Genomic DNA, 23,642 nt, shown 5'->3' with positions numbered 1-23,642 from the left:
TTATACTTAAATTAGTTATATCATGTCTTGATAGTACAACGAAACAACAAGTGATTTCATAACTTTAACTTTGTGTTATTTTTGAAGCCTGAAAAGACTTTGTTGTAAAGAATACTTGGTTATTGAAGCTTGTAGAAACTTTGTTGTGAAAGAATACTTAATTTTTGAAGCATAAAGAGGCTTCATTTAAAAAAAAACTTGGATAATTGCTTAAAGAGGCAAGTCAAAGAATATTTAGATTGAGTCAGAAGTGACTTGTGAAAGAATATTTATATCTTTGTAAAGGATAGTAGAACTTGATCAAGTTGATAAAAAAATTGAACATAATCTCGGTGCTTGAAATGAACTAGTATAAAAATAATGTATTCTTTTCTCTTGACTTTTCGTTTGCACTTGTAATAAGGTTTTTGATACTACTTCACTGTTTCAAAAAAGTGGAATTTTTTAATTTATACTATTTAACTCTCACTTATAGTGTCTCTCTTTTCTCCACAATAAAAGTTAAATGTAGCTCATTATATATTGATATATGATGATTTAAGTTGTTTAAGGTGTAAGTTGCCTATTATTATAACTTGTCTATTATTATAAGTTGCTTAAGTTGTATGATGGGTTAAATTGTTAAAGTTGAAAATTGTTTATAATCTTAAGTTGCTTAAGTTAAAAGTTGCTACTGTTAAAATTATATAAATATGTGGTGATAAGATATATGTTTATGTTGAAATATATAAAAATTAGAAGAGAGTAAAATCATTTTAGAAATTAAATTATTTCATTGCATAGATATAATTTATTTAAGTAGAGTCATAAGAAGTTTTTGGATTATGTATTCAGGAGCTAGTGATCACATTTATTCTTCACTATGTTGGTTCCATACGTATAATGAAAGTTAGCCTTTTATAGTCAGTTTACCGAATGGAAATTCAACCTTTTCCAAGCACTTTGGAACTGTTATATATGTTCTCACATGGTTTTTGTCTAACAAATGTTCTTTACATTCCTGAATTCTCATTCAACTTAATCTCATTCAAATTTCAAAAATGAGCAGGGGAAGAAATCATATGCATAGACACAACTTAATCATACGAAAGACCCGAAAAAGCAAACTGGGATTAAAAGTCAAATATCTCATCCGAAAAATGCAGACAAACAATCACAGCATTTGCCCCACAATAATGAAAAAAAAAAAAAAAAAAACCTGGCAATTTAGCCACACACATGCAGCTGAAACTGAAATAGAATTATAGAAGGATAAATGAAAGCTGTAATTAACTATGTGCTATCTAATGATTTGGGAGAGCCACTGCAGACATGACAATGAGCAAAACTAAGAGAACAACGGCAACAAACGATGCGACGACTGCTCCACTAATCTGCTGGCAGAAATCACCGAATTGGTTGCAGATGGCAAGCCAATTTGCGTCTTGATTGCCATTGTGTGCCATGTATACTATGGCAGCTGCTGCAGCACCACTTGAAGTCGCTAGGGTCATGAATACCTGTTAATAGTGTTATTTTAACTCCATACATTTCCATTAAACACAAATATATCTTATGCAAAATATTTTTAAGAAATTTTGTTTAGTAAGAAATTTTTTATAAATTTTTAATTTATTATTTAATTTAATTTTTATTTATCATAATTGTTTATAAATTAAAATATTAATATTTTAAAATAAATTATCAATAAATAAAAATAATTTTTTGTTATGATTCAAATTATTTAGTGAATAATATTTCATTTGTGTTTTTTTTAGGAAAGAAATTTGGTAATTTTATTCTAATTCTTAATATTGTAAATGTAATCATTTATAAAATTTATTTTAATATGAACTTTATAAAAACCATCTTTTACCCTTTTTTTCAGTTTCTTTTTTATTAAAAAAAAACTTAATAACATCTTATAAAATTAAAGACGACCAAGATAAAGCGCATGCACTAATGTTAACCTATTGATAGAAGATATGAGGCATAAGTATAAGGTAATAAATTCTAATCAGTGTACGGATTTTATAAAAGAAAATTATTTTGATAATTTTTTTTTGCAAAATATGTATATATTAAAATAATATAAATAAATTTAGTAGAAGTATCCAAATCTAGAGGTGCAGATAAACTTTTCAAATTGCTCCCTCATTCAATTTGACTGGCTTATTTAGTTATGTAAAAATTATGTTCTGATAAATTTCTTAATATCTATTTATAGAAAAAAAATGAAATAAACTTTTTATATAAATTAAAATTAACTTGGGAATATGTTAATTTATACAAGTTATTCACTTTCTCCAGTAAGTTAATTTTGCATAAATTAACACACATGAGAGACAAAAATTAATTTATTTTTACCATCTTAATTATTTTCTTCTTTTATAAATATTTGTTAAAAGTTTAGCTAAACTGAATCAAAATTATCTTACTCCGAATACATATATAATTTTCCTTTGGCTCTAATTTTGTATCCCATATGTATATAGCTAGCTAGTCTTTTGGGTCAAAAGAAAAAGGATGTTAAAGAGAGCTTACAGTGTCTAGTATAATGAGGAAAAGTCTTGGTCCTGCTGCATGGGGACGTATAATAGTGACTATAGAAAAAGGTAGAGATAAGACAAGGTAGCCACCAACAAATGCCATAGCAATGACAAAAAACCTGCATCGATCGTTTTATGTTAATAACGTGAATGCTTTGAAAATCAATGAAAGAAATTTTTTTTTTCCTGATACATCAAAATGGACACTCCCAAAACTGTCAATAAAAATTTAATAACATGCTAAAAAAATATCATATGAAACATAATTGTTTATTTAATGATTAGTTAAAATTCAATAATATATATTTAATTAGATAAAGTTATTAATGATCCTTTAGAAAAATTTTATCTTTAATGTTAAGAGATTTTTTTAAGTAAGTATGTCTATCCATTGACAGAACCACATATAATATAGTAGGATGTATTTGCCCCACTATCATTTAATACATATATATTCTTTTATTAAAAAATAATATATTTAAAAATATATATATATATATATATATATTTAAATTATCATATGTATAAAATATAAATTTGAAAAAAATATTTATTTATTTGATATTTGTCAAAAAAAATTAAAAGTTTAATTATAATATATATATATATATATATATATATATTAATGCTCATATATATAATGTAATATATAAAAAAAAAAATTAATTTTTGATAAAATAAAATTTGTAGCATGTATGTTTATCTTTTGTGTTTTTTATTTATTATATACGTTAATTAAAAAATCAAAATAAAAAATATTGGAAGATTTATGTTTTATTTAGAATTTTTAGTATAAAATATATTTTAAAATAAGTTATCATCTAAAAATTTATATTAGATATTTAAAAACACGTTTATATCATAAATAAATTAAACTTGATTTTTTATAAAATTTAACATATTTATTTTTATATTTTTATTAGTGTTAAATTATTATAAAGTAAGTTTTTGAAATTGCATTTCTAACCAATCATTTAAAAAATGTCTATGATAGATAAATAAGTTAAACTTAGGATAAGAATTTTTATAAAAAAAATCAAGTTCAAACTTATTAAATTATAATATAATCTAGTTTGACCTAATTTATTTTTATCTTTAATTGTAATCATAAATATAAGAGCTTGTAAAAAATAGTTAATATATATTTATATTTTTAAAAGTTATATATAAAATTTTTAATATTATAAATATATAAATAAATATTGTCTCCACTATCTAGAGTATCTGGACTCGTCACTGTGTTTATCAAAGTAAAATTTTAATTATTTGAGAAATTATATATGTGACTTACTGGAAAGTAGAAAAACTATCATAGCTGGCCTCAAACTGAAAGAACTGAGTGAAGAAAGGGAGTGTCTCATCGCTTGTTGCCATGGTGGCAGCAGCACCAAGAGCAGAAGCAATGGCACCTAGCCTGAGAATAAAGTCCATTATAGCTATCCCTTTCTTCCATCCTCCTCGCCTTGCGGGGGCACTTGGAACTGTTCCCTTGGTAATTAATCTGCTTGATTCTGGGACATCAATGATGCTCGACATTTTTGGCTTTCAAAGTGAGATAGGATTGGTAATAGTTTAAGTGGTGCTCTCTATATATGAAGAGTACGTACAAGATAATATGATGATATATATATAGAGGGAAACTTTGTGATGCAATAGCTTTGATGCTAGATGAAGCTTATATACACAGAAGGATGGAATTGAAGTCAAAGATAAAATGAGTTTAGTGGAAGCAATTAAGGGGAGTCGTTATCACTAATTTAACTCACTTTATGATTGTAAGGTGGTTACGTAAGGGAGGTGTTAGAGCCAGAAAAATGTGGTCAAACAGAATAATACATGGTACTACTTAATCAACTTTCTTTAACTTTTTTGAGCTTACTTTTTGGTTATATATATGATGTTAATGGAAATGGTTGTCACGTGGTTTGACTGATCTCTTTCCTTAAATATACAATTTTCATGACATCGTCGAAGGGTGCATGTTGTATTTAATCAATCGATCGACTTATATATTTTATTTTCTCTTGCGATTTTAATCTGGTGTATATGCGATAATAATGGTAATAGTTGTCATTAGGTTCTACAGTACAGAGGCAGTTTGAGGAGGGATATTTTATCTTGTATATGGGTTGGAGCACTCTTAGTGTTCTGATTTTTTAATATATATAATTTTTGCGTATAAAAAAATTGCATATATATATATATATATATATATATATATATATATATATGTATAGACGTCATATGCTTAATTCTTTCTAATGGTTTGGTAAGTATATATATATATGATGACAACGAATATATATGTGATGACAATTGTTGTCATGTGGTTTGACTATCTCTTTCTATAATAATTACATGAAATCAAAGTGTGTTATTTTTCTTGTAAAGAAAACAAAAGAATTCTCCTACCTGCAGGGGCTAACCTAATCAGCTAGGTACTTTTTAATTCTAGTGAAATTCAGCCATGCAACCTAGAAAAAACATCGTATAAAATGTTCTTATGTATCTGTCACTAATTTTAAAGGAAAGTTTTATTATTTATCTATAATTAAGATTTAAAATAACATTATTAATTATCATTTTTCAATTACACCTTTGTCTTGATTCTATCCTTAATTACAATTTTTTAATTCCAAGAAAAATTCTAACAACTCACTGTTTGTATCACATATTTTATTATGAATCAAAATTTATTAGAACTCACAAAATTATAAATTAAACTTATTATATAGTAAATATAAGACTTATATTATTTCCCGTGTTCTAATAAATTTTAGTTAAGTAAAGAATTCGTGTGGTGCTAATTAATGGTATATAAAAAATGTTGCACCAAAAGATTGAGAGAGAAATGTATTAGTTGATAAGTGAAATAGTTATTGGAAAAAAAATAATGTATAATAGGAAATAGGAAATCAACACTAACTTCAATTAAATAAATGAATAAGTAAATAAATGAAAATATGAATTATATCTTTTGTACACATTAAATAACAAATGAAAAAGAACAAAGACATAATGATAGAAAAAATATGTAACGCATTTATTGATATCTTTTTGTTGACTAATTAGCTATTATATCCTTGTGATATATGGAATTGGTTTTGTATGATTTCAGAATCCATAAAATATTTTTTTGTTGAATACTATGATATAAAAAAATACATTAATAACAGAAGAAAAAAAAACAAAAAAGAATAATATATCTAATATTTGGAATTGCAATCATGCAATTGTACAGACTTTCAAAATCTTAATATTGTAACTACAATATCGTGCATCATAATTTAACACTCTAGTCACTCTCTTATTAAAATGATCAAATTCTGCGCGCCTCTAGCATGCATATTGAATATACTTTCATTTTTTTTTTTTTTTTGTTTATTGTTAACTTTTAAAAGGGTTTTTATTTTATATCAGTACAGTATTCACTAATTACTCATATCTTTTTTTATTAATTATTTTGTCATTTATAGCGTCACTATGACTTTCTTATAAATATTATTGTTGTACGTTCCCATAGGATGTGTTCATTTTTTTTATTTTCTTCGTTTGTTTTGCTACGAGGAGGAGAGAAACCCTCGGAAAAATTTATTTATATCTTTTATTTTCGATCAGGATAAAGTAGTAAAAAGTAGAGAAGATACAGGCACATAAAAATTGAACATGTAGGCTCAAACTTCTAACATTAGAACGCCATAAGTAATATTCTATCGATAACATTTGCCCAAATCATTGCAAACAATCTGACACATCATTACTTCAATTCATGAAAGGAAGAATTAACATCATCACAACCAAAAGAAGTATATTTCAGGAGTACAAAACATATAACAATAATTAATTAAAGCAGGTAAAACTTGGTCCCTGCATGATTGCATCTTAATATTCTAATGTCTTCTAAGGGCCAAAGCAGACATGACAATGAGCAACACAAAGATAACCACAGCAACGAACGATGAGACCACTGCTCCACTGGTTTGCGCGCAAAAATCTCCAAATTGGTTGCAGATGGCAAGCCAATTCGAGTCTTGATTCCCGTTGTGTGCCAAATAAACGATGGCAGCAGCTGAAGCACCACTAGCAGTGGCCAAAGTCAGAAAAACCTGCAATATTCATAAACAAACAAATAAAATTCTGATTCAAAGTAGAAGAATATCATAAAGAGTCACTGAATATAATTAATGCATCAATCATCATAATTACCGTGTCTAAGATGATGAGGAAAAGCCTTGGTCCAATTGCATGGGGACGAATGATGGATACTATAGAGAAAGGTAGTGACAGGACCAAATAGCCACCCACGAGTGCCATTGTGATAACGAAAAACCTGCATTTTGTTAAGCATTTTCAGTGAATTGAGATTGATGTTATGGAAATTAAAGGCATAGAAAAAAGAGTTTTGAAGGTGGCATACTGGAAAGTGGTGAAGCTATCATAGCTAGCTTCAAACTGAAAGAACTGAGTGAAAAAAGGGAGTGTTTGATCACTGGTTCCCATAGTAGCAGCAGCACCAAGAGATGCTGCTATGGCACCTAACCTTAGAATGAAGTCCATTATGGCTACCCCTTTCTTCCACCCTCCTGGCCTTGGAGGTGCTACTAACACTGCTTTTCCTTTGGCCACATTGCTTGATTCTGGAACATCAACGGTGGTTGACATTTTTGGCTTTGAAACTTGAGAGAAGCTAAGATTGTGTTAACTGAAATTTGATCAAGTATGAGACTCAGTGATGCAAATGGCTTGATGCATGGTAGTAGCTTATATAGAGAGAGAATGGTCAACGTTCAGATAAAGGTTAAGGCATGCATGCGGAGTTGTTATAAAAAACCATTCCACTTCATATATAGTTACCTTTTTTAATTATTGCAAAGCAAGTAGAGATAGGTTGAGAGAAATTAATATTAATTAATTATTTTCTTAGCTATTTACTTTTTGATTAAAGGGATAACAATGGTTGTCGTCCCAAGTTCTGGAGGGTATGGTTTGTGGATTTGTTATATCAAATTTTCGTGAGGTCAAGCAGTGGACTTTTGTTCTCTTAGGTCTTAGCATCAAATATTGATGCGACGAAGATAAAAGCTATGAAACAAGATAATACGTTACTATAATAGTATTTTTTTTGATGCGTAACACGTTACTATAATATAAGTACAACCAAACCGCATAGCCTCTATAATTCGCCGGTGCAATGTTAGAAAAGATAAAATTTGGGGTTTAATTTAATATGTTTTTAATCATGTAATGATGGAAATATTTGCTTTTAATCTTAAAAAAACCATCTTGCCTATTACTAAGACGATTAAGAAAAGTGGATAGATAGAGGAACATACCACATATTTTCATAACTGGAAAGTTAAAGAAAAAAAATATAGAAACTAAAAATATAATAAAAATATAGATCAAATTTTCGATATTATGTAATGATATGGCAATTATTATTTCAAAATTTACAACACATAGTAATGGATGTTATTTATTATTATTTTTGAAAATGTAATATGATTAATTTTATTAAATAACTTCATCTTGTTTTTAATCAATAGAAATTACATAGGTGGAAGTTCAAATTTAGGACCATCTACAAACTAACTCGATGGATTTAAGTTTTATCTTCTTGTCACCCCAGGTCTAATTTCTTCGGATGACAATAGCCAGAAATTAATAGCGTATTTTTTTGTTTTCCGTGAAATCATAGTGAAGCATTGAGTTAAGTTAAACATGATTTGACTTAAATTTATACGACGTCGGTTACTAATTAATTAAAAGCACTTTAAATTGGAAAATCTTGTTGACGTTGAAACAATAGGGAGTTACTTCTAGTTCATTCAAAATAAATTTTAGTTGTATTTTCTCTAAATTATTCTCGTATTTATACCATATAATATTGTACTCATGTCAAAAGTTATATTGCACTTTAAATTATGTTTCTTATTTGTATATACCTTTTAATTTGTGTTTGATGTTTATGCTAATTTAATACTTTTATTATCTATTTCTTAATGTTTTTATGGGAGTTATGGTTCTATTTCCAAAGTTGTCATGTTATAGATATATTTTCTTAATTAATAGTATATATATATATATATATATATATATATATATATATATATATATATATATATATATATATACATTACAAGGAAATTGTCATATAGTAACACACATCCTATAGTGACATAATATGTGTTATTAAAAACTACTTTTACTTACACACATCCTATAGTGACAGAATATGTATCACTAAAAACTACTTTTACCTACACAATAAATATAATATATGTTGGTATATTGTTAAAAAATGTGAGTATAAGCTATAGTGACATACAAAATATATTGTTAAATCTAATTCAAAATCAACACTAAAATTATATGTAACTATATGTTAAATAGATATATACTTACATATATTATACTTATAGTGACACTTGTTATATGTCACTATATGTAACATTTATTGTAGTATATATACTTAATTTGTTAATATATTATATATTTTGACACAAAAAATATCTAGTTGACATGGCCATTCTACATAAGCTATTAAAGAAGACAACTGAGAGTAGCTGACAATCACAAGTAGTCATTTAAAAATGACTATAGAAGAGAAGACGACTAATATAATTGATTCTATATGTAGAAAAGTATTAGTTGAAAGGTTAATAACTTTCGATTGAAAGGCTAGTAAGGAATGTGACAAGATGGAACCCTTAAGAGTGCAAAGTGAAAGAGAATGAAAACATATATAACCCTTATTTTTCCCTTAAAATATAGGGAAGTGGGTCATTTAGAAACAAACAAACAATTCTAATCGCGATAGGTCGTTTAAATATTGGAGATAACATTGTAATATACGTTCACGATCAAGATTAGTCTAATTTATTTTCTTGTTCAATTTTACATCTTTCATTTAAATTTAAGCCAATTTTATTCGATTGTTTACAACTTTCTTTATAGCATTTTTACAAGTTTTCCTTTATTGTATTTCACTAAAACTAAAAAGATCATAAAACATCGATTTACAACTATCTGATAGCTCTTTGAGATTGATCAAGAACCTAAGCAAGGAACAAAGTCCCTTCTTAGTCAATCGCCCAATTTGGAAATTAATTAATAGGTGTTAGCTGACACAATGGCTAATCACATTTTGCACCAACATATTTTTGGTATTGATAATAATCGAGAAAAAGAGAATATGAAAAGGTAGTTATTTTATTCAAAAATAGGAAGAGTCCTTTTAAGGGTAACAATTACATAATTCATCATAAAGAGAAATAATTCAAAAATTATAACCGTCATAGCACTAAAGCAATACTTATTAGCTAATTAAAACAGAGTTACAAAACATAAAATATCAACAGACCCTCCCTTAAACTAATGTTTGCTAACATTCAGTTTAAAGGCTTCACAGAATTTAGCGTGCAGACCCCAAGAAACCTTTTGTGCTTCATGAATGACTCTCTCTTGAGTGCCTTGGTGAAAATATTAGCAACTTGATCTTCACTCCGACAATAAATCAATTTAATGGCTCCATCATTGCTCAGATCTCTTAGAAAATAAATCTTGACATCAATGTGTTTGCTTCTTCCATATAGTACTGGATTCTTTGAAAGTTTGATTGCTGAATTATTGTCACAAAATATCTTAGTAGCCCCATGTTGCTGGAATTTCAACTCTTCAAGGATTCTCCTTAACCATATGGCTTGACAAGCACAAGCAGTTGCTGCAACAAATTCTGCTTCTGTACTTGATAAAGTAACAATAGGTTGTTTTTTAGAGAACCAAGAGATAGCGCCTATGCCAAGCATGAAAACACACCCCGAAGTACTATTTCTATCATCTTGATCTCCTGCATAATCACTATCAGTGAACCCCAATAGATTGGACTTTTCACCTTTCTTGTAAAATAGTCCAAACTCTCTTGTTCCTTGCAAGTAACGAAGGATTCTTTTAGCAGCAAGTAAATGCATTTCTATAGGATTCTCCATGTACCTGCTAATCAAACTTACAGAATACATTATATCTGGTCTAGTTGCAGTTAGATACATTAAGCTGCCCACAATCTGTTTGTAAAGTGTACTGTTTATTTTTTTCTCTTCATGATCTTTGCATAACTTAAAACCACACTCAACTGGAGTGTTTGCAGAATTACAATCATGCATATGAAATCTTTTTAGAATTTCTCCCACATATTTCTTTTGAGAAAGAAAAATTCCACTTTCTGATTGCACTATTTCTATGCCAAGAAAGTAGTGCATCATGCCAAGATCAGTCATTTCAAATTCATTCATCATAGACTTCTTGAATTCATCAAACATGACAGTACAATTTCCAGTAAACATAAGATCATCAACGTACAAGCATGCTATAAGCAATTTTCCTTTTTCTCCAGATTTAACAAACAATGAATGCTCATAAGGACACTTTGTAAAACCAGCTTTTATGAAATAAGACTCAATGCGACTATACCAAGCTCGAGGGGCTTGTTTTAGCCCATAAAGAGCCTTTTTTAGTTTGTAAACTTTGTTCTCATTTCCTATTTTCACATAGCCAGGGGGTTGATCAATAAATACCTGTTCCTCCAAGTAACCATGTAAAAATGCTGATTTTACATCTAGTTGAAAAATAGGCCAAGCATTTTGTGCTGCTAATGCAACTACCAACCTGATTGTGTCATTCCTTGCAACTGGTGAAAAAACTTTTGTGTAATCAACCCCATATTGTTGCTTGTAGCCTTTAGCCACCAAACGTGCCTTGTACTTATCCACTTCACCATTTTCTTTTAGTTTTGTTTTGAAAACCCATTTCACTCCTATGGTATTGTGCCCATTTGGAAGATCACACAGCTCCCAAGTATCATTTCTTTCAATGGAATCAATTTCATCATCCATCGCTATTCTCCATTTTTCTTCTTTAACAGCATTTTCAAAGGTTGTAGGGTCACTTTCTGAAAACAAAGCAAAATGAGTAATAGGGTCTTCAATACCTGTTACCTCAAAATCAGACATCCATGTAGGCCTTCTCCTTGCACGTTGAGGTCTTTCTTCTTCAGACGTGGCTGTTGGAATTTGTTGTTCTTCTAGCTCCATTGGCTGTGACTCTTCATCTTCATTATCTCCATCAAAGTTTGCAATTATTTGTTTTGTTTCATCTATGTCATTTTCCCAAAATCTTTCTTCATTGAAAACAACATCACAACTAATAATGATCTTTTTAGTGATAGGATTATACAATTTATATGCTTTTGATTGATCACTAACACCAAGAAAGATACATTTTTCACCTTTGTCATCAAGCTTTGATCTTTTCTTGTCAGGAATATGAGCATAAGAAATGCACCCAAAAATCCTAAAATGGTCCACAGTTGGTTTTCTCCCACTCCATGCCTCCTCTGGTGTCATATTCTTCACAGCAAATGTGGGACTTCTATTTAGAATGTCAACGCTCCAGTTAACAGCTTCAGGCCAAAAATCTTTTGAAACACCACTCTTAGTCAAGAGGCTCCGTACCATGTTGAGAATGGTTCTATTTTTCCTCTCCGAGACACCATTTTGTTGTGGTGTATACGCTATTGTTAACTCCTTCCGGATTCCGTGTTTTTCACAAAAAATAGAAAATTCATCTGAACAATACTCTCCACCACGGTCTGTTCGAAGAGACTTAATAGTCTTTCCCGATTCAGTTTCCACTCGAGCTTTGAAGCTTTTGAATGAAGAGAGAGCTTCAAATTTTTCCTGCAAAAAATAGACCCAAGTTTTTCTAGAAAAATCATCAGTGAAAGTAATTAAGTATTTTTTACCTCCATTAGAAGAAGGATTTTCAAATATCAGAATGGACCAATTCCAAAACACTCTTTGCTCTCCATGATTTTCCATTAGGGAATTGAGAACAATGTTGTTTGCTAACAACACATTCTTCACAGACATGAGAAGGAACAGTAATTTGTGGAAGGCCTGTCACCATGTCTTTTTGTTCAAGGGTCTTCAGTCCACTAAAGCTCAAATGGCCATAACGATAATGCCACAACCAATCAGAATCAGTAGCTTTAGCCAACAAACCAGATTGAATGCTTTCAATTTTCAACGGGAATAATCTGTTTGAACTCATGTTTACAACTGCAATAGCACCTCGAACAGGATCAATAATTTCACAAGAACCTTTGCTAATAAAAATTTCATAACCTTTTTCTTGTAATTGACCAGCACTTAATAAGTTGCTTTTCAAGTCAGGGACATAAAGCACATTAGAAATTGTTTCTACAAAACCATTCTTGGTTTTTATTTTTATATCACCTTTTCCCATCACTTTCACAGTAGAGCAATCACCAAAGCTCACGGTAGAATGAAAATTTTCATTTAAATATGAGAAAGAGGACTTACTTCCACTCATGTGATTACTACAGCCAGTATCAACATACCAAATTTCTGCCTCGCTGTCTTTTGCATCTTCAACTGCCATCAACAAGGTTTCTACTTCTTTCTCCTCGATAAAATTTGAACTTTCACCCTTTTCTTTAAGATTAGGCAGTCTAGTATAACATTCAGAAGCATAATGACCAAATTTATGACATCTAAAGCATTCTACCTTTGATTTATTATGATCTCTCCCTCTATCATTGCCTTGAAATTGGTCATTGTTGCCTCTAGAGTTCTTGCTGAAATCTCTATTTCCACGACCTCCACGCCCTCGTCCTCTACCTCTACCTCTACCCCTTCCTCTAGAGTTGTATGAAGGAGTATTGGTAGAAGCTTTCAATGCTTGTTCCTCCATTGTTGAACTTTTGTTCATCTTTTGTTCATGGACCAACAAAGAACTTTGAAGCTCATCTAGGGAGAGATCATCTATATCATTTGACTCTTCAATTGAGCACACCACATAATCAAACTTTGGTGTTAATGAGCGTAGGATTTTTTTAACAATGGCTATATCATTCATTTTTTCACCATGAAATCACATATTGTTAGCAATACCCATGGTCCTTGAACAATAGTCGGTTACAGATTCACCTTCCTTCATTTGAAGGACTTCAAAGTCTCTTCTCAAAGCTTGAAGTTGAGCACGTTTAACTCTCGAGGAGCCTTGATATTTTTTTTCATTGAATCCCAAATATCCTTGGAAGTATCTTTACAAAGAATAGTTTCAAGGATAGATCGATCAATGGCTTGAAACAAATAATTCTTGGCTTTCAAGTCTTTCAATTTCATCACATCAAGCTCCTTTTGTTGGGCATCTGTAAGAGCTACACCATCCCCTGGTGTTGCCACACCATCTGCAACAACCTGCCAGAACTCCTTGGATCTCAAGAGATTCCACATCAGCATGCTCCAATGGTCGTAGTGACCATCAAAACGTGGAATGGCTGGCTGCACAAAATTTTCAGAAGTCATTGGTGGGATAATTGTTCTCTTCTCTTTTTTTTTTTTTACACTCTTGGACTACGGCCTTTTTCTTAACCTAGCTCTTGATACCACTGATAATAATCGAGAAAAAGAGAATATGAAAAGGTAGTTATTTTATTCAAAAATAGGAGGAGTCATTTTAAGGGTAACAATTACATAATTGATCATAAAGAGAAATAATTCAAAAATTATAATCGTCATTGCACTAAAGCAATACTTATTAGCCAATTAAAACAGAATTACAAAACATAAAATATCAACAGGTATGCCTAATGAACCCCAATTTCAAAACTCTAAGGTTCCTTTCACTTCCTCTTGGTCATTCTTGGCACATGTAACTTATTAGATCTAAATGATCAACCATGGAACCACCTTATATAAAAAGGGCACCATGCAGCTTACCAACACTCAAGTTGAAGCACTAACTTCAATAGGTGTTTCGACAACCATTGAAGTTACCTCAATTTTTGTTCTAGTAACTACAACGACCTCCAAATACCTTGACTTTGTGTTGACGAATTATGTCGACAGTGAGGAGGACATGCCAAACAATCCCTTCCCATGCACCAGTCTTGGAGATGGCTCAACCTATCTCTTCAGATGCTCGTCTACAGATGGAGATAGGCGAAATGACATTAATTACATTGTAAATCTCGAGGTAGCTTGGGGACATTGTGAGGCCCACGATACATATTGAAATAGAAGGGGTCAAAGAGTAAGATTTCTATAAGGACGAACGGTTTGAGGGGTCGACTACCTCATTAAATTGGTGGTTAGATTTGGATATACATAATGATGTCTTCTCCATATGACTCCATTGCAATTTGGAACTGAACAAATGATTAGTCTTCTCCAATTTTTTCTAATATGATAAGTTTGCCTCCCAAGACCCTAATAAAGAAAAAGGGAATTTGAAATATAAACTGAGATATATAAGATAAAAAAAAAAATAATAATAAAAAAAGTATTCTAAATTCCTATTTATAAATAAAAATTAGAATAGTACACAAGTGAAGTACGGTCATACATATCAGTAAATACAATTGTATATGTCAGCATTCTTCAAATCTAGGATGTGATTTAAGTAAGAATAATTGTGCATAATGCTTTAGCTAGCCTAGTTTTCCATCCGGTTTGGCCTCAACTGCACCAATTCCCTCTTCTATATCTTCTCAATTGTTTGTTGCTCACTTAGCAAAAAAAAAGGTGAAATTTGTTAAAAAATATCATCATAAAACATGACAAATTAGCGATTAAAAGAATGTTAAAATGTGACAAATTAAGGATTTAACAACAAGGTACAAGGATAAAGAGTTAAGTGATTAGAGAAACGGCAACATACCCAATTAATTGGTTTCCAATAATCACTTGGGGGGAAACTGGGGTTTATACCCTCGTATGACCCATAGGATTTCAAACCTCTTAATTCTACCATTACCTGGATTGATATGAAAAGATGTTTTCATGACAAGTTTTACACTTCATAGCTAGATCTAGAAATAATGACAGACGATCTAATAAGTGATTTAATGAGAGAGAGTCACTAAATCATTTATTATCTCTATCAATATTTTTTCTTTATCTTTCTTATTTCTCTCTTTCCAGTTCTGAAAATTACATTTTTTTCTTTTTAGAATTATAAAACTAAAGCTATAATTATATTCTGCATTTTTTTTTATGTTAACTCTCATCACATGTCGATATCACACCATGAAACAATTGGATCAAGAGTTTTTAGTTGACAAAAGTACCGGAGATAGAAAAGTGAAGAATAAGCACTTCACTGTGAAACACATTGGCTCAAGCTTCAAACATCTGACCAAATTTATACAAGTAATCCATTCGTCATGCATACCATTACTTGAAGGAAAGTAAAACCTCACAAGCCGAGGAAGACTTAGGAAACAGAATTAATAAACATACGCACCATCTATAATATAATCGTAATAGTATAACACTTAATTAATTTAGAAGGCTTATTTCCCAATAGCGAAAGCAGACATGACAATCAACAATACTAAGAGAAGCACCGCAACGAAGGATGAGACCACTGCTGAACTGGTCTGCGCACAGAAGTCTCCAAATTGGTTGCAGATGGCTAACCAGTTCGTGTCCTGATCGCCATTGTGTGCCATGTATACTATGGAAGCAGCTGAAGCACCACTAGCAGTAGCTAGTGTAAGAAACACCTGCAATCACAACACAAACTCTATAACTAGTAACATTCACTAAAAAATCATATACTAAGGAAAAAGAAATATTATTATAGTAAGTATGGTTGAATACAAGTTTAAAAGCGCTTTTAATATGTAAGCTGGTTCTAATTAGGGTTAAAGACTTTTTCCAATGAAAAATGAAAAGCTTATCTAAAATTAATCAGAATTTTAGAGAGCTTACAGTGTCTAAGATGATGAGAAAAAGCCTTGGTCCAACTGCATGGGGGCGAACGATGGCTACAACAGAGAAAGGTAGGGATAGCACTAGGTAGCCACCCACCAAAGCCATTGTAATAACGAAAAACCTGCATTTTGTTAATTATCATTTCAGTGAATCAAGATTAATGTTATGATATGAGAAGGCATAGAAAAAAGAGTTTTGAAGGTGACATACTGGAAAGTGGTGAAGCTATCATAGCTAGCTTCAAACTGAAAGAACTGAGTGAAGAAAGGGAGTGTTTGATCACTGGTTCCCATAGTAGCAGCAGCACCAAGAGCAGCTGCTATGGCACCTAACCTAAGAATGAAGTCCATTATGGCTACCCCTTTCTTCCACCCTCCTGGCCTTGGAGGTGCTCCTAACACTGCTTTTCCTTTAGGAACTTTACTTGTCTCTGGGACATCAATGGTGGTTGACATTTTTGGCTTTGGAAACAAGAGAAGCTTATGTTTTAAGGATATCTGTGAATGAGAGTGTAATATGAATATGAAAATTTGTTGATGATTGAAACATTTATAGAGGGAGAAACTAGAAAGAGTCATTGGTGTTAGGATTAGTGGGATGAGGGATGCCAACTAACGAACTTAGCGAAGTTGTTAAGAGAACTTTTCCTATAGAGATGTCAGGCCCTGAGAGGGAAAAATATATTTAATCTTCTTTTTTTAATGTTATTTTGTTTTTCATGGAGAGATTCTTCAAATATGAGCAATAGTTAAGATTTAATAATAATTAATAAAGAATTTATATTTTAAAAGACTTAAATATGTTTTTCTCAATATAAAATAATTATGTTTTAATTTTGATTTATGAAAAAATTTAAATTTAAAATATTTTTTTAATTCATATAATAATCATTTTTAGCTACATATATATTCATTAAAAGATTATGTAACCATCTTATTTGATTATTTATGTTCATTTTAATTATTTATATGTGATGTTTTTAAAGATTTTATAAATGTGTTATTTATAGAGAGAGTTAATATCTGTTAACATTTGTATAAGTCTAAAAATTTATATTAAGTCTTATATTTTCAATAATTTTTTTATAATACAAATTTAAATGAATTATAATAAAAATACATTAATAATCTCTAAGTTTACATTATTTATTAAAATTATTACATTTTAATTTCTTAATCAACGTTTTCAAATTGATGGTTAGCATCAGTGACCATTATATATTAATTAAAATAGGATTTGTTATATATTATATATTAATTAATTAAGTAGGGTACGTAAACCGAAGGACATAGGATTTGTTAAATCAAATTTGAATGATATATAATCAAGCAATGGTTTAGCTTTATTTATTTATCCATTTTTAAAAAGAGTTAATCATTCATACACTACCGGTATAAAGTTTTTTATACTGGCAACCAATCATATCTTTTAAAGTTGCTTATTTTATTATTATTTCATTAAATCTTTTAAAGTTGCTTATTTTATTATTATTTCATTAAATAAGTAACTGACATAGTACTATTAAAAGATATGATTGGTTGCCAGTGTAAAAAAAAACTTTATATTGGCAGTGTATAGGTAATTAACTCTTTTAAAAAATGATTCTATATAAAATTTAATAAATATTATCACTATTTTTATTTATATATTTATTTCTGCATAACTCTTAAATAATTTACATGCTTATCGTAAATAAGAGAAAATAATAACAAATATTTTATTAAAATATTAAAAAAAATTGTATAAATTAATATATTAATTACATTATTTAATCTGTGAATTATTTTCTACAGTATAATAAACGAAAAAATGGAAGAAAAAAATATAAACAAGAAATCCTATATTTACTATAATTACAACCCGACCTGTTATTATAGTAATTAACAAAGTCTTTTCGATTAATGAATTAAAGCCACCCTAACCCATTAATGTAAGTGATTAGCAAATTAAAATTTCGTGATTTAATTCTCGTCAACCAAACCACGTAGCCTCTCTAATCCATAACAAGATATTGGATTCAGTGTCACCCTATGCCTAGTATTCTTTGACCATGTTATATCATATTCAATTAAAAAAAACTATTTTACAAAATTAATTAATCGAGATCTACAAGATACATACACAATTACATGATAAAATAACCATGAGACTGAAAATTATTAGTAGTAGCAAATTAGTATCAAGCGATTCTAATAGAGTATTGCTAGAGAAACAATACTACACTAGGTTAATGCTAAGAAGATACTCATTCCATAACCATCAAAATGCAATACAGCCACTATAAGAAGAAGGACTTAGAGCACTGATTTTAGGGAAAAATTAATTCTATAATCGAATTCAAATTGTTGGACTCAACTTACTAAAACCAACGGACCTATTACTAGTTTTAAGGCCCAATTCCCTCAAATTGTATAATCCTTGAATTTGAATGGTTTTCTTGTTACGCGCTTGGGCCTCCCAGCTGTACCAGATTCATAGATATATTTATTATATATAATTAAATTTTATAATAATTTATATATAAATAAATATTATGTTTGAATATATAAATTATATTTAAATTTTATATAAATAAATATTTAAATATATAAATTATATTTTAAATTTATAATAAATAATTTATATTATAATACAAATTATTTTATTTATTAATATTTTATATAAGATATTAATATTTAATTCATAAATAATCATGATAAATAAAAAATTAAATTAGATAAGAAGTTAAAAAAGCATTTATAAACTCTTTCGTCAAAAAATAATTTCTAAAAATACTTTCGTGCAAGATAATAATTTGTATTTAGTATATAAGGGATTTTAATATATTGATTCTCGTTTGTATTAAAATAATGTTTAATTAAAATAAATTATATTTTATAAACATAAATTAATTTTTGATTATCCGTAAATTATTTTCATGAAAAAAAATATTAGTAATAACCATTATATCAATTATATTGACGCCCAAACCGTTATTAAATCGTCATTTTCTAAAATAGCATAGTTTATGGCTCGTAAAGTAAAGATTGGGGAAAGCATAAAGTAGGGAGATGGTAAAAAAAACAAAGGAGAAATATACTAAAATTTGCTTTAAGTTATATTAATATGTACTTTAGACGTCATATAAATGGCTACTAAATTTAACACCGGCAATTAGCTAATGAACAACATATAAAGATCAATAAAAGTATTACCGATACTTATATTAAATACCAATGAAAACCACTACATGACTAGGAAAACTAAATTTTTTAGTCACAATTATTATGATCATTTTAATGACCAGAATTTAATTTTTAATTGCTCCTTTTTTTTTTTTATTCCAAAGTGGATTGACCAAAAATATGAGGATGGGCTAGGCAAGGACCAACCTGCTTAACTACTCAGTTGTGCCCAACATAGATTTTAACGAGTCAATATAGTTGGTAACAATTTATTTATTTAAGATTTTAGTGTTCAAAGTATACATATGTTAATTGTTATATATTATTTTTATTTTATTTATAAAATTAATTCCTCTAATAAGAAAAATTATATTTCAAATTTAGGTTGTTATTACTATATGTCTTCTAACTAAATTCAAGTTGATGTTGCGAAATTCAAGTTTATTACTACTTTAGTTTTCCGATATTTACTTACTTTTTAGAGGCATATTTAGATTATTGTCTTGTCTTTTCTCATATTTACAATCGTGTTAAATCCAATTAAGAGTAAATTTGTAAAAAGTTAGGATTTAGAGCTAACCTAATATTTTTTTTAGATTCGACTGTATTATATATATATATATATATATAGGGATTATAATGAGGAAGCACGAGGAGTCCTTTTGAAGTCATAGTGTCCTATAAGTTTGCCCCTTTTGAAGTCATCTTCAAATAAACCTAATGGAGCATGTTTTAGACAGAAAAATTATCAAAATGAAATTCTAATTTAATAATATATTATTTTGTGTTTCTTTATGTATTTTAAAAGTTTTTAATTTTAATTTTCATTATTGTTTATGTATTTTTAAATTTTAAAGTTAATTTCATTTAATTAAAATATAATGAATTTATTATTTAACAATTGACATTCAAACTAGAAATTAAGAGGAATACAATAAAATAGAAAAGAATATTAAAGTATATCGTGAGGTACTTAAAGAAATTTTAGTAAGTCTCTTGATAATATGATTGAGTAATATGAAAGATGATATGATATTACAAGAAAGCATGAAATATATTATTAAAAATGAAATAAAAGAACTCATGTAAGTGATAGAGTTATTTTATGGTATTTGTCTGAGGAGATATTTTTATAAGGGTTATTGTCATAAGGTTATACACACAACTTCACAGGACTTAAGCTCTAACGATTTAATTTGCTTTTGGTTATTATCTAAAAGACCTTTCAATCATTAGAATATGTTTGTAAGTTATTATTTCTTCTCTTATTTTATTGATGTGGAACTTATTTGTATTCCAACAATAAGTTCTTTGTGAGAAATGCCCTTAATGAACTCAAAGTTAAATTTATATCTTATTTGTTAATTAGAAAGGACTCTTTTTTTTTTCCTCCGGCCACAAATTGATCATTAAAAAAAAAAAACTTACAAATTAAACATACTGACTCATACTATACACGTGCCATAAATGTAAATTATATTTAAATATTTCATTGCAACATCTTCCCAAATCAATTATAGGACACGATCCATTAACTTAATGGAAACCTCAAAATGAGGATTAATAATACACATAAGTGAAGCCCTAAGGCACAAGCATGCATGTTAATTCTCAACGTTTCCCAAGAGCCAAAGCAGACATGACAACCAACAACACTAAGACAACCACAGCGACGAAGGATGCCACCACTGCTGAACTTGTCTGTGCACAAAAGTCCCCAAATTGGTTGCAGATGGCTAGCCAGTTTGAATCCTGGTTCCCATTGTGTGCTAAGTATACTATTGCAGCAGCAGATGCAGCACTGGCAGTGGCCAGAGTGAGAAACACCTACAATTTCTCCAACATACACAGAAACCTTAAGCCAACGTTGTATCAACATGTTTTTAACTCTTGTTAGAGTAGTTAATTAGTTTGTTAGAAATATTAGTTTGTTAAGAATAGTGGTTAACTGTCATAAGCTTGCAATAGCTTCTAAGAGTTTATCTACTGAAAATAAAGATAAGAAGCTCTCAAAAACATTTTTAACCTGTATACAATCAGATTTATAGTTTTATTGTATCTTTTATCATTTCAATCAATTCAATGAGTTACTTCATAGAACTACTCTCCATTATTTGAGTTCTATGATGTGTATTATCAACTTAATTAGTGTGATTTGCATCTCTTCAATTTTCTGATAACTCTTGTATTGAATCCAAGCCCCTGGATATGGTTCTTATAAATGGTAAAGAGACATGCCATGCAATATGCATGTACCAAAGACATAGGGTTATTGAATGAAGTAATATGCAAGTATGAAAGAGCTTACGGTGTCTAAGATAATCAAGAAAAGTCTTGGTCCAGCTGCATGGGGGCGTATAATGGCTACAACAGAGAAAGGTAGGGATAGCACCAGGTAGCCACCCACCAAAGCCATTGTAATAACGAAAAACCTGCATTTTTTTAAGCATTAATTGGGTTCCTCATTTCGATGTCAATAAGATGATCAAATAGTTTATACACATTCATGTCACGATCCAATCATAATTTGTTATGTATGTTAACTTTTATAACAATTATTTTTAAAGTCATAAAGTACCATAATTTATGATTGACAATACATAGAAATTGAACTCAAACAAGATTGCAAACGTTGATGTTTTGGAAAGACATAGAAAATAGAGTTTTGAAGGTGACATACTGGAAAGTAGTGAAGCTATCATAACTAGCTTCAAACTGAAAGAACTGAGTGAAGAAAGGGAGCGTTTGATCACTAGTTCCCATAGTGGCAGCAGCAGCAAGAGCCGCTGCTACTGCACCTAACCTTAGAATGAAATCCATTATGGCTACCCCTTTCTTCCACCCTCCTGGCCTCGGGGTTGCAACTAAAACTGCTTTTCCTTTAGAAACATTGCTTGATTCTGGGACATCAATGGTGGTTGACATTTTTGGCTTTGAAAACAAGAGAAGCTTATATTTTAAGGATATGTGAAAATGAGACTGTAATATGAATATGCAAATGTGTTGATTTTTGAAGCTTGTATAGAACGATAGAATGGTAATGTGAATCAGCAATATTTGTAATAAACTAGAGAAAGAGAAACGAAGTCAAGTTGAGTTGTTATGAAACCATTTCCATTAGTTACTTTTTCTTTATAAAAAACAAATATTTCTTTTTTTTTATTTTAGGTATAGAATAGTTCAGGTGAATTGAATTCTAGAGATTAATTAGGTGACAACAGATTTTAAATCTTAATGAACATTTATAAGAATCTTAACAAATTATCTACTAGTAAAATTTTTATATCAACAGCGAGAATTAAATTCACATTCTTATTATATATGAATTTGTTTTTTATTAATTAAATCAACCTTTGTCAATATAGAACAAATATGTATTAGAAAGATTCATTTAATTTATTTTCTCTTTATTTAACGATTTCTGATGAATTTCAATTATTATTATTATTATTATTAATTTATTCGAAGTAGTGTATTGAAAAACATATTGCCAACATTTTTCTTATTTCTTATGGATATTATTAATAGATGTAGAATTTCTTCAATAAAAATTGCATGTGTAACAGTGGTTGAAGAAGACCGTCCCCTTGTTGATATGACCACAAAAGTTAAAGTTGAATGGTATAATGAAAAAGGTATGAAACAAGAGTTCATGGTTACTAATTTCAGTTCAGAATCTAATCTACTACTATGACTAATAACAAACCTCTTTAATTAATTAATCAGTCAACCAAACCATGCAGTCTCTCTAATCCATTAAACCATATAATTAATAGTCCAGTCAACCATACCTAATTCATGTCCATTAATGCTACATTGCATTGTTTGTTTCCCATTCCATGTTTCTTGTATGACGAAGTACTCATCCTGTTATTCATTAATTGTCCAAAAAGTATAGATAGGGCAACCTTTATACACCAATAAATAATCTTATTCATTTGTTATAATTCAAAGATTATGTTAGTATCAAAATTATTTAAAGCTTTATATATACATTCAATGGGTAGTATTTTAAGATTCTTTTCAACAGGAGCCAAGCCTATTGTTGGATTTGTTGACTCCACATGATAACTTCACTAGTCACAATTTCCTTGGCACCAAACCATACGGCGAAGGCAATCAATGATGAATCTCGCCATATATGTAATAAA

General features: G+C 29.4%; 4 protein-coding genes across 4 annotated transcripts; all 4 read right to left on the bottom strand.

Annotated features, from left to right (window-relative positions):
• Positions 1–933: 933 nt before the first annotated feature.
• LOC109795325 (casparian strip membrane protein 1) lies at positions 934–4,199 on the bottom strand. Its single transcript, XM_020354782.3, has 3 exons — positions 3,820–4,199; positions 2,524–2,647; positions 934–1,499 (listed from the first exon to the last, which is right to left on the bottom strand). Exons 1-3 carry the CDS (start codon positions 4,062–4,064, stop codon positions 1,284–1,286), a joined length of 585 nt encoding a protein of 194 aa, XP_020210371.1. The 5' UTR covers positions 4,065–4,199; the 3' UTR covers positions 934–1,283.
• Positions 4,200–6,182: 1,983 nt separating this feature from the next.
• Positions 6,183–7,271, bottom strand: LOC109795545 (casparian strip membrane protein 1). Its single transcript, XM_020355084.3, has 3 exons — positions 6,946–7,271; positions 6,735–6,858; positions 6,183–6,634 (listed from the first exon to the last, which is right to left on the bottom strand). The coding sequence occupies exons 1-3, from the start codon at positions 7,188–7,190 to the stop codon at positions 6,419–6,421; spliced, it is 585 nt and encodes a 194-aa protein (XP_020210673.1). The 5' UTR covers positions 7,191–7,271; the 3' UTR covers positions 6,183–6,418.
• Positions 7,272–15,727: 8,456 nt separating this feature from the next.
• LOC109795579 (casparian strip membrane protein 2) lies at positions 15,728–16,857 on the bottom strand. The gene is made up of 3 exons (XM_020355129.3): positions 16,538–16,857; positions 16,325–16,448; positions 15,728–16,116 (listed from the first exon to the last, which is right to left on the bottom strand). The coding sequence occupies exons 1-3, from the start codon at positions 16,780–16,782 to the stop codon at positions 15,904–15,906; spliced, it is 582 nt and encodes a 193-aa protein (XP_020210718.2). The 5' UTR covers positions 16,783–16,857; the 3' UTR covers positions 15,728–15,903.
• A 4,093-nt stretch (positions 16,858–20,950) lies between these two features.
• Positions 20,951–23,524, bottom strand: LOC109795556 (casparian strip membrane protein 2). Its single transcript, XM_020355098.3, has 3 exons — positions 22,172–23,524; positions 21,800–21,923; positions 20,951–21,318 (listed from the first exon to the last, which is right to left on the bottom strand). The coding sequence occupies exons 1-3, from the start codon at positions 22,414–22,416 to the stop codon at positions 21,103–21,105; spliced, it is 585 nt and encodes a 194-aa protein (XP_020210687.1). The 5' UTR covers positions 22,417–23,524; the 3' UTR covers positions 20,951–21,102.
• Between the last annotated feature and the right edge of the window lie 118 nt (positions 23,525–23,642).

This window comes from Cajanus cajan, chromosome 7 (assembly GCF_000230855.2).
Source record: "Cajanus cajan strain Asha chromosome 7, NIPB_CcT2T_4, whole genome shotgun sequence".
NCBI classification, from domain to species: Eukaryota; Viridiplantae; Streptophyta; class Magnoliopsida; order Fabales; family Fabaceae; genus Cajanus; species Cajanus cajan.
This window is presented reverse-complemented; position numbering and strand designations above follow the sequence as displayed.

What these genes read in the sequence shown, in the direction of transcription:
- LOC109795545 (XM_020355084.3), bottom strand. Translation starts at nt 7,190, where the DNA reads ATGTCAACCACCGTTGATGTTCCAGAATCAAGCAATGTGGCCAAAGGA. An exon ending in GATAGCTTCACCACTTTCCA is followed by an intron (nt 6,859 to 6,945) that starts GTATGCCACCTT and finishes AACAAAATGCAG; the next exon opens with GTTTTTCGTTATCACAATGG. An exon ending in TCCTCATCATCTTAGACACG is followed by an intron (nt 6,635 to 6,734) that starts GTAATTATGATG and finishes TGAATATTGCAG; the next exon opens with GTTTTTCTGACTTTGGCCAC.
- LOC109795579 (XM_020355129.3), bottom strand. Translation starts at nt 16,782, where the DNA reads ATGTCAACCACCATTGATGTCCCAGAGACAAGTAAAGTTCCTAAAGGA. An exon ending in GATAGCTTCACCACTTTCCA is followed by an intron (nt 16,449 to 16,537) that starts GTATGTCACCTT and finishes AACAAAATGCAG; the next exon opens with GTTTTTCGTTATTACAATGG. An exon ending in TTCTCATCATCTTAGACACT is followed by an intron (nt 16,117 to 16,324) that starts GTAAGCTCTCTA and finishes TTGTGATTGCAG; the next exon opens with GTGTTTCTTACACTAGCTAC.
- LOC109795556 (XM_020355098.3), bottom strand. Translation starts at nt 22,416, where the DNA reads ATGTCAACCACCATTGATGTCCCAGAATCAAGCAATGTTTCTAAAGGA. An exon ending in GATAGCTTCACTACTTTCCA is followed by an intron (nt 21,924 to 22,171) that starts GTATGTCACCTT and finishes AAAAAAATGCAG; the next exon opens with GTTTTTCGTTATTACAATGG. An exon ending in TCTTGATTATCTTAGACACC is followed by an intron (nt 21,319 to 21,799) that starts GTAAGCTCTTTC and finishes GAGAAATTGTAG; the next exon opens with GTGTTTCTCACTCTGGCCAC.
- LOC109795325 (XM_020354782.3), bottom strand. Translation starts at nt 4,064, where the DNA reads ATGTCGAGCATCATTGATGTCCCAGAATCAAGCAGATTAATTACCAAG. An exon ending in GATAGTTTTTCTACTTTCCA is followed by an intron (nt 2,648 to 3,819) that starts GTAAGTCACATA and finishes CGATCGATGCAG; the next exon opens with GTTTTTTGTCATTGCTATGG. An exon ending in TCCTCATTATACTAGACACT is followed by an intron (nt 1,500 to 2,523) that starts GTAAGCTCTCTT and finishes CACTATTAACAG; the next exon opens with GTATTCATGACCCTAGCGAC.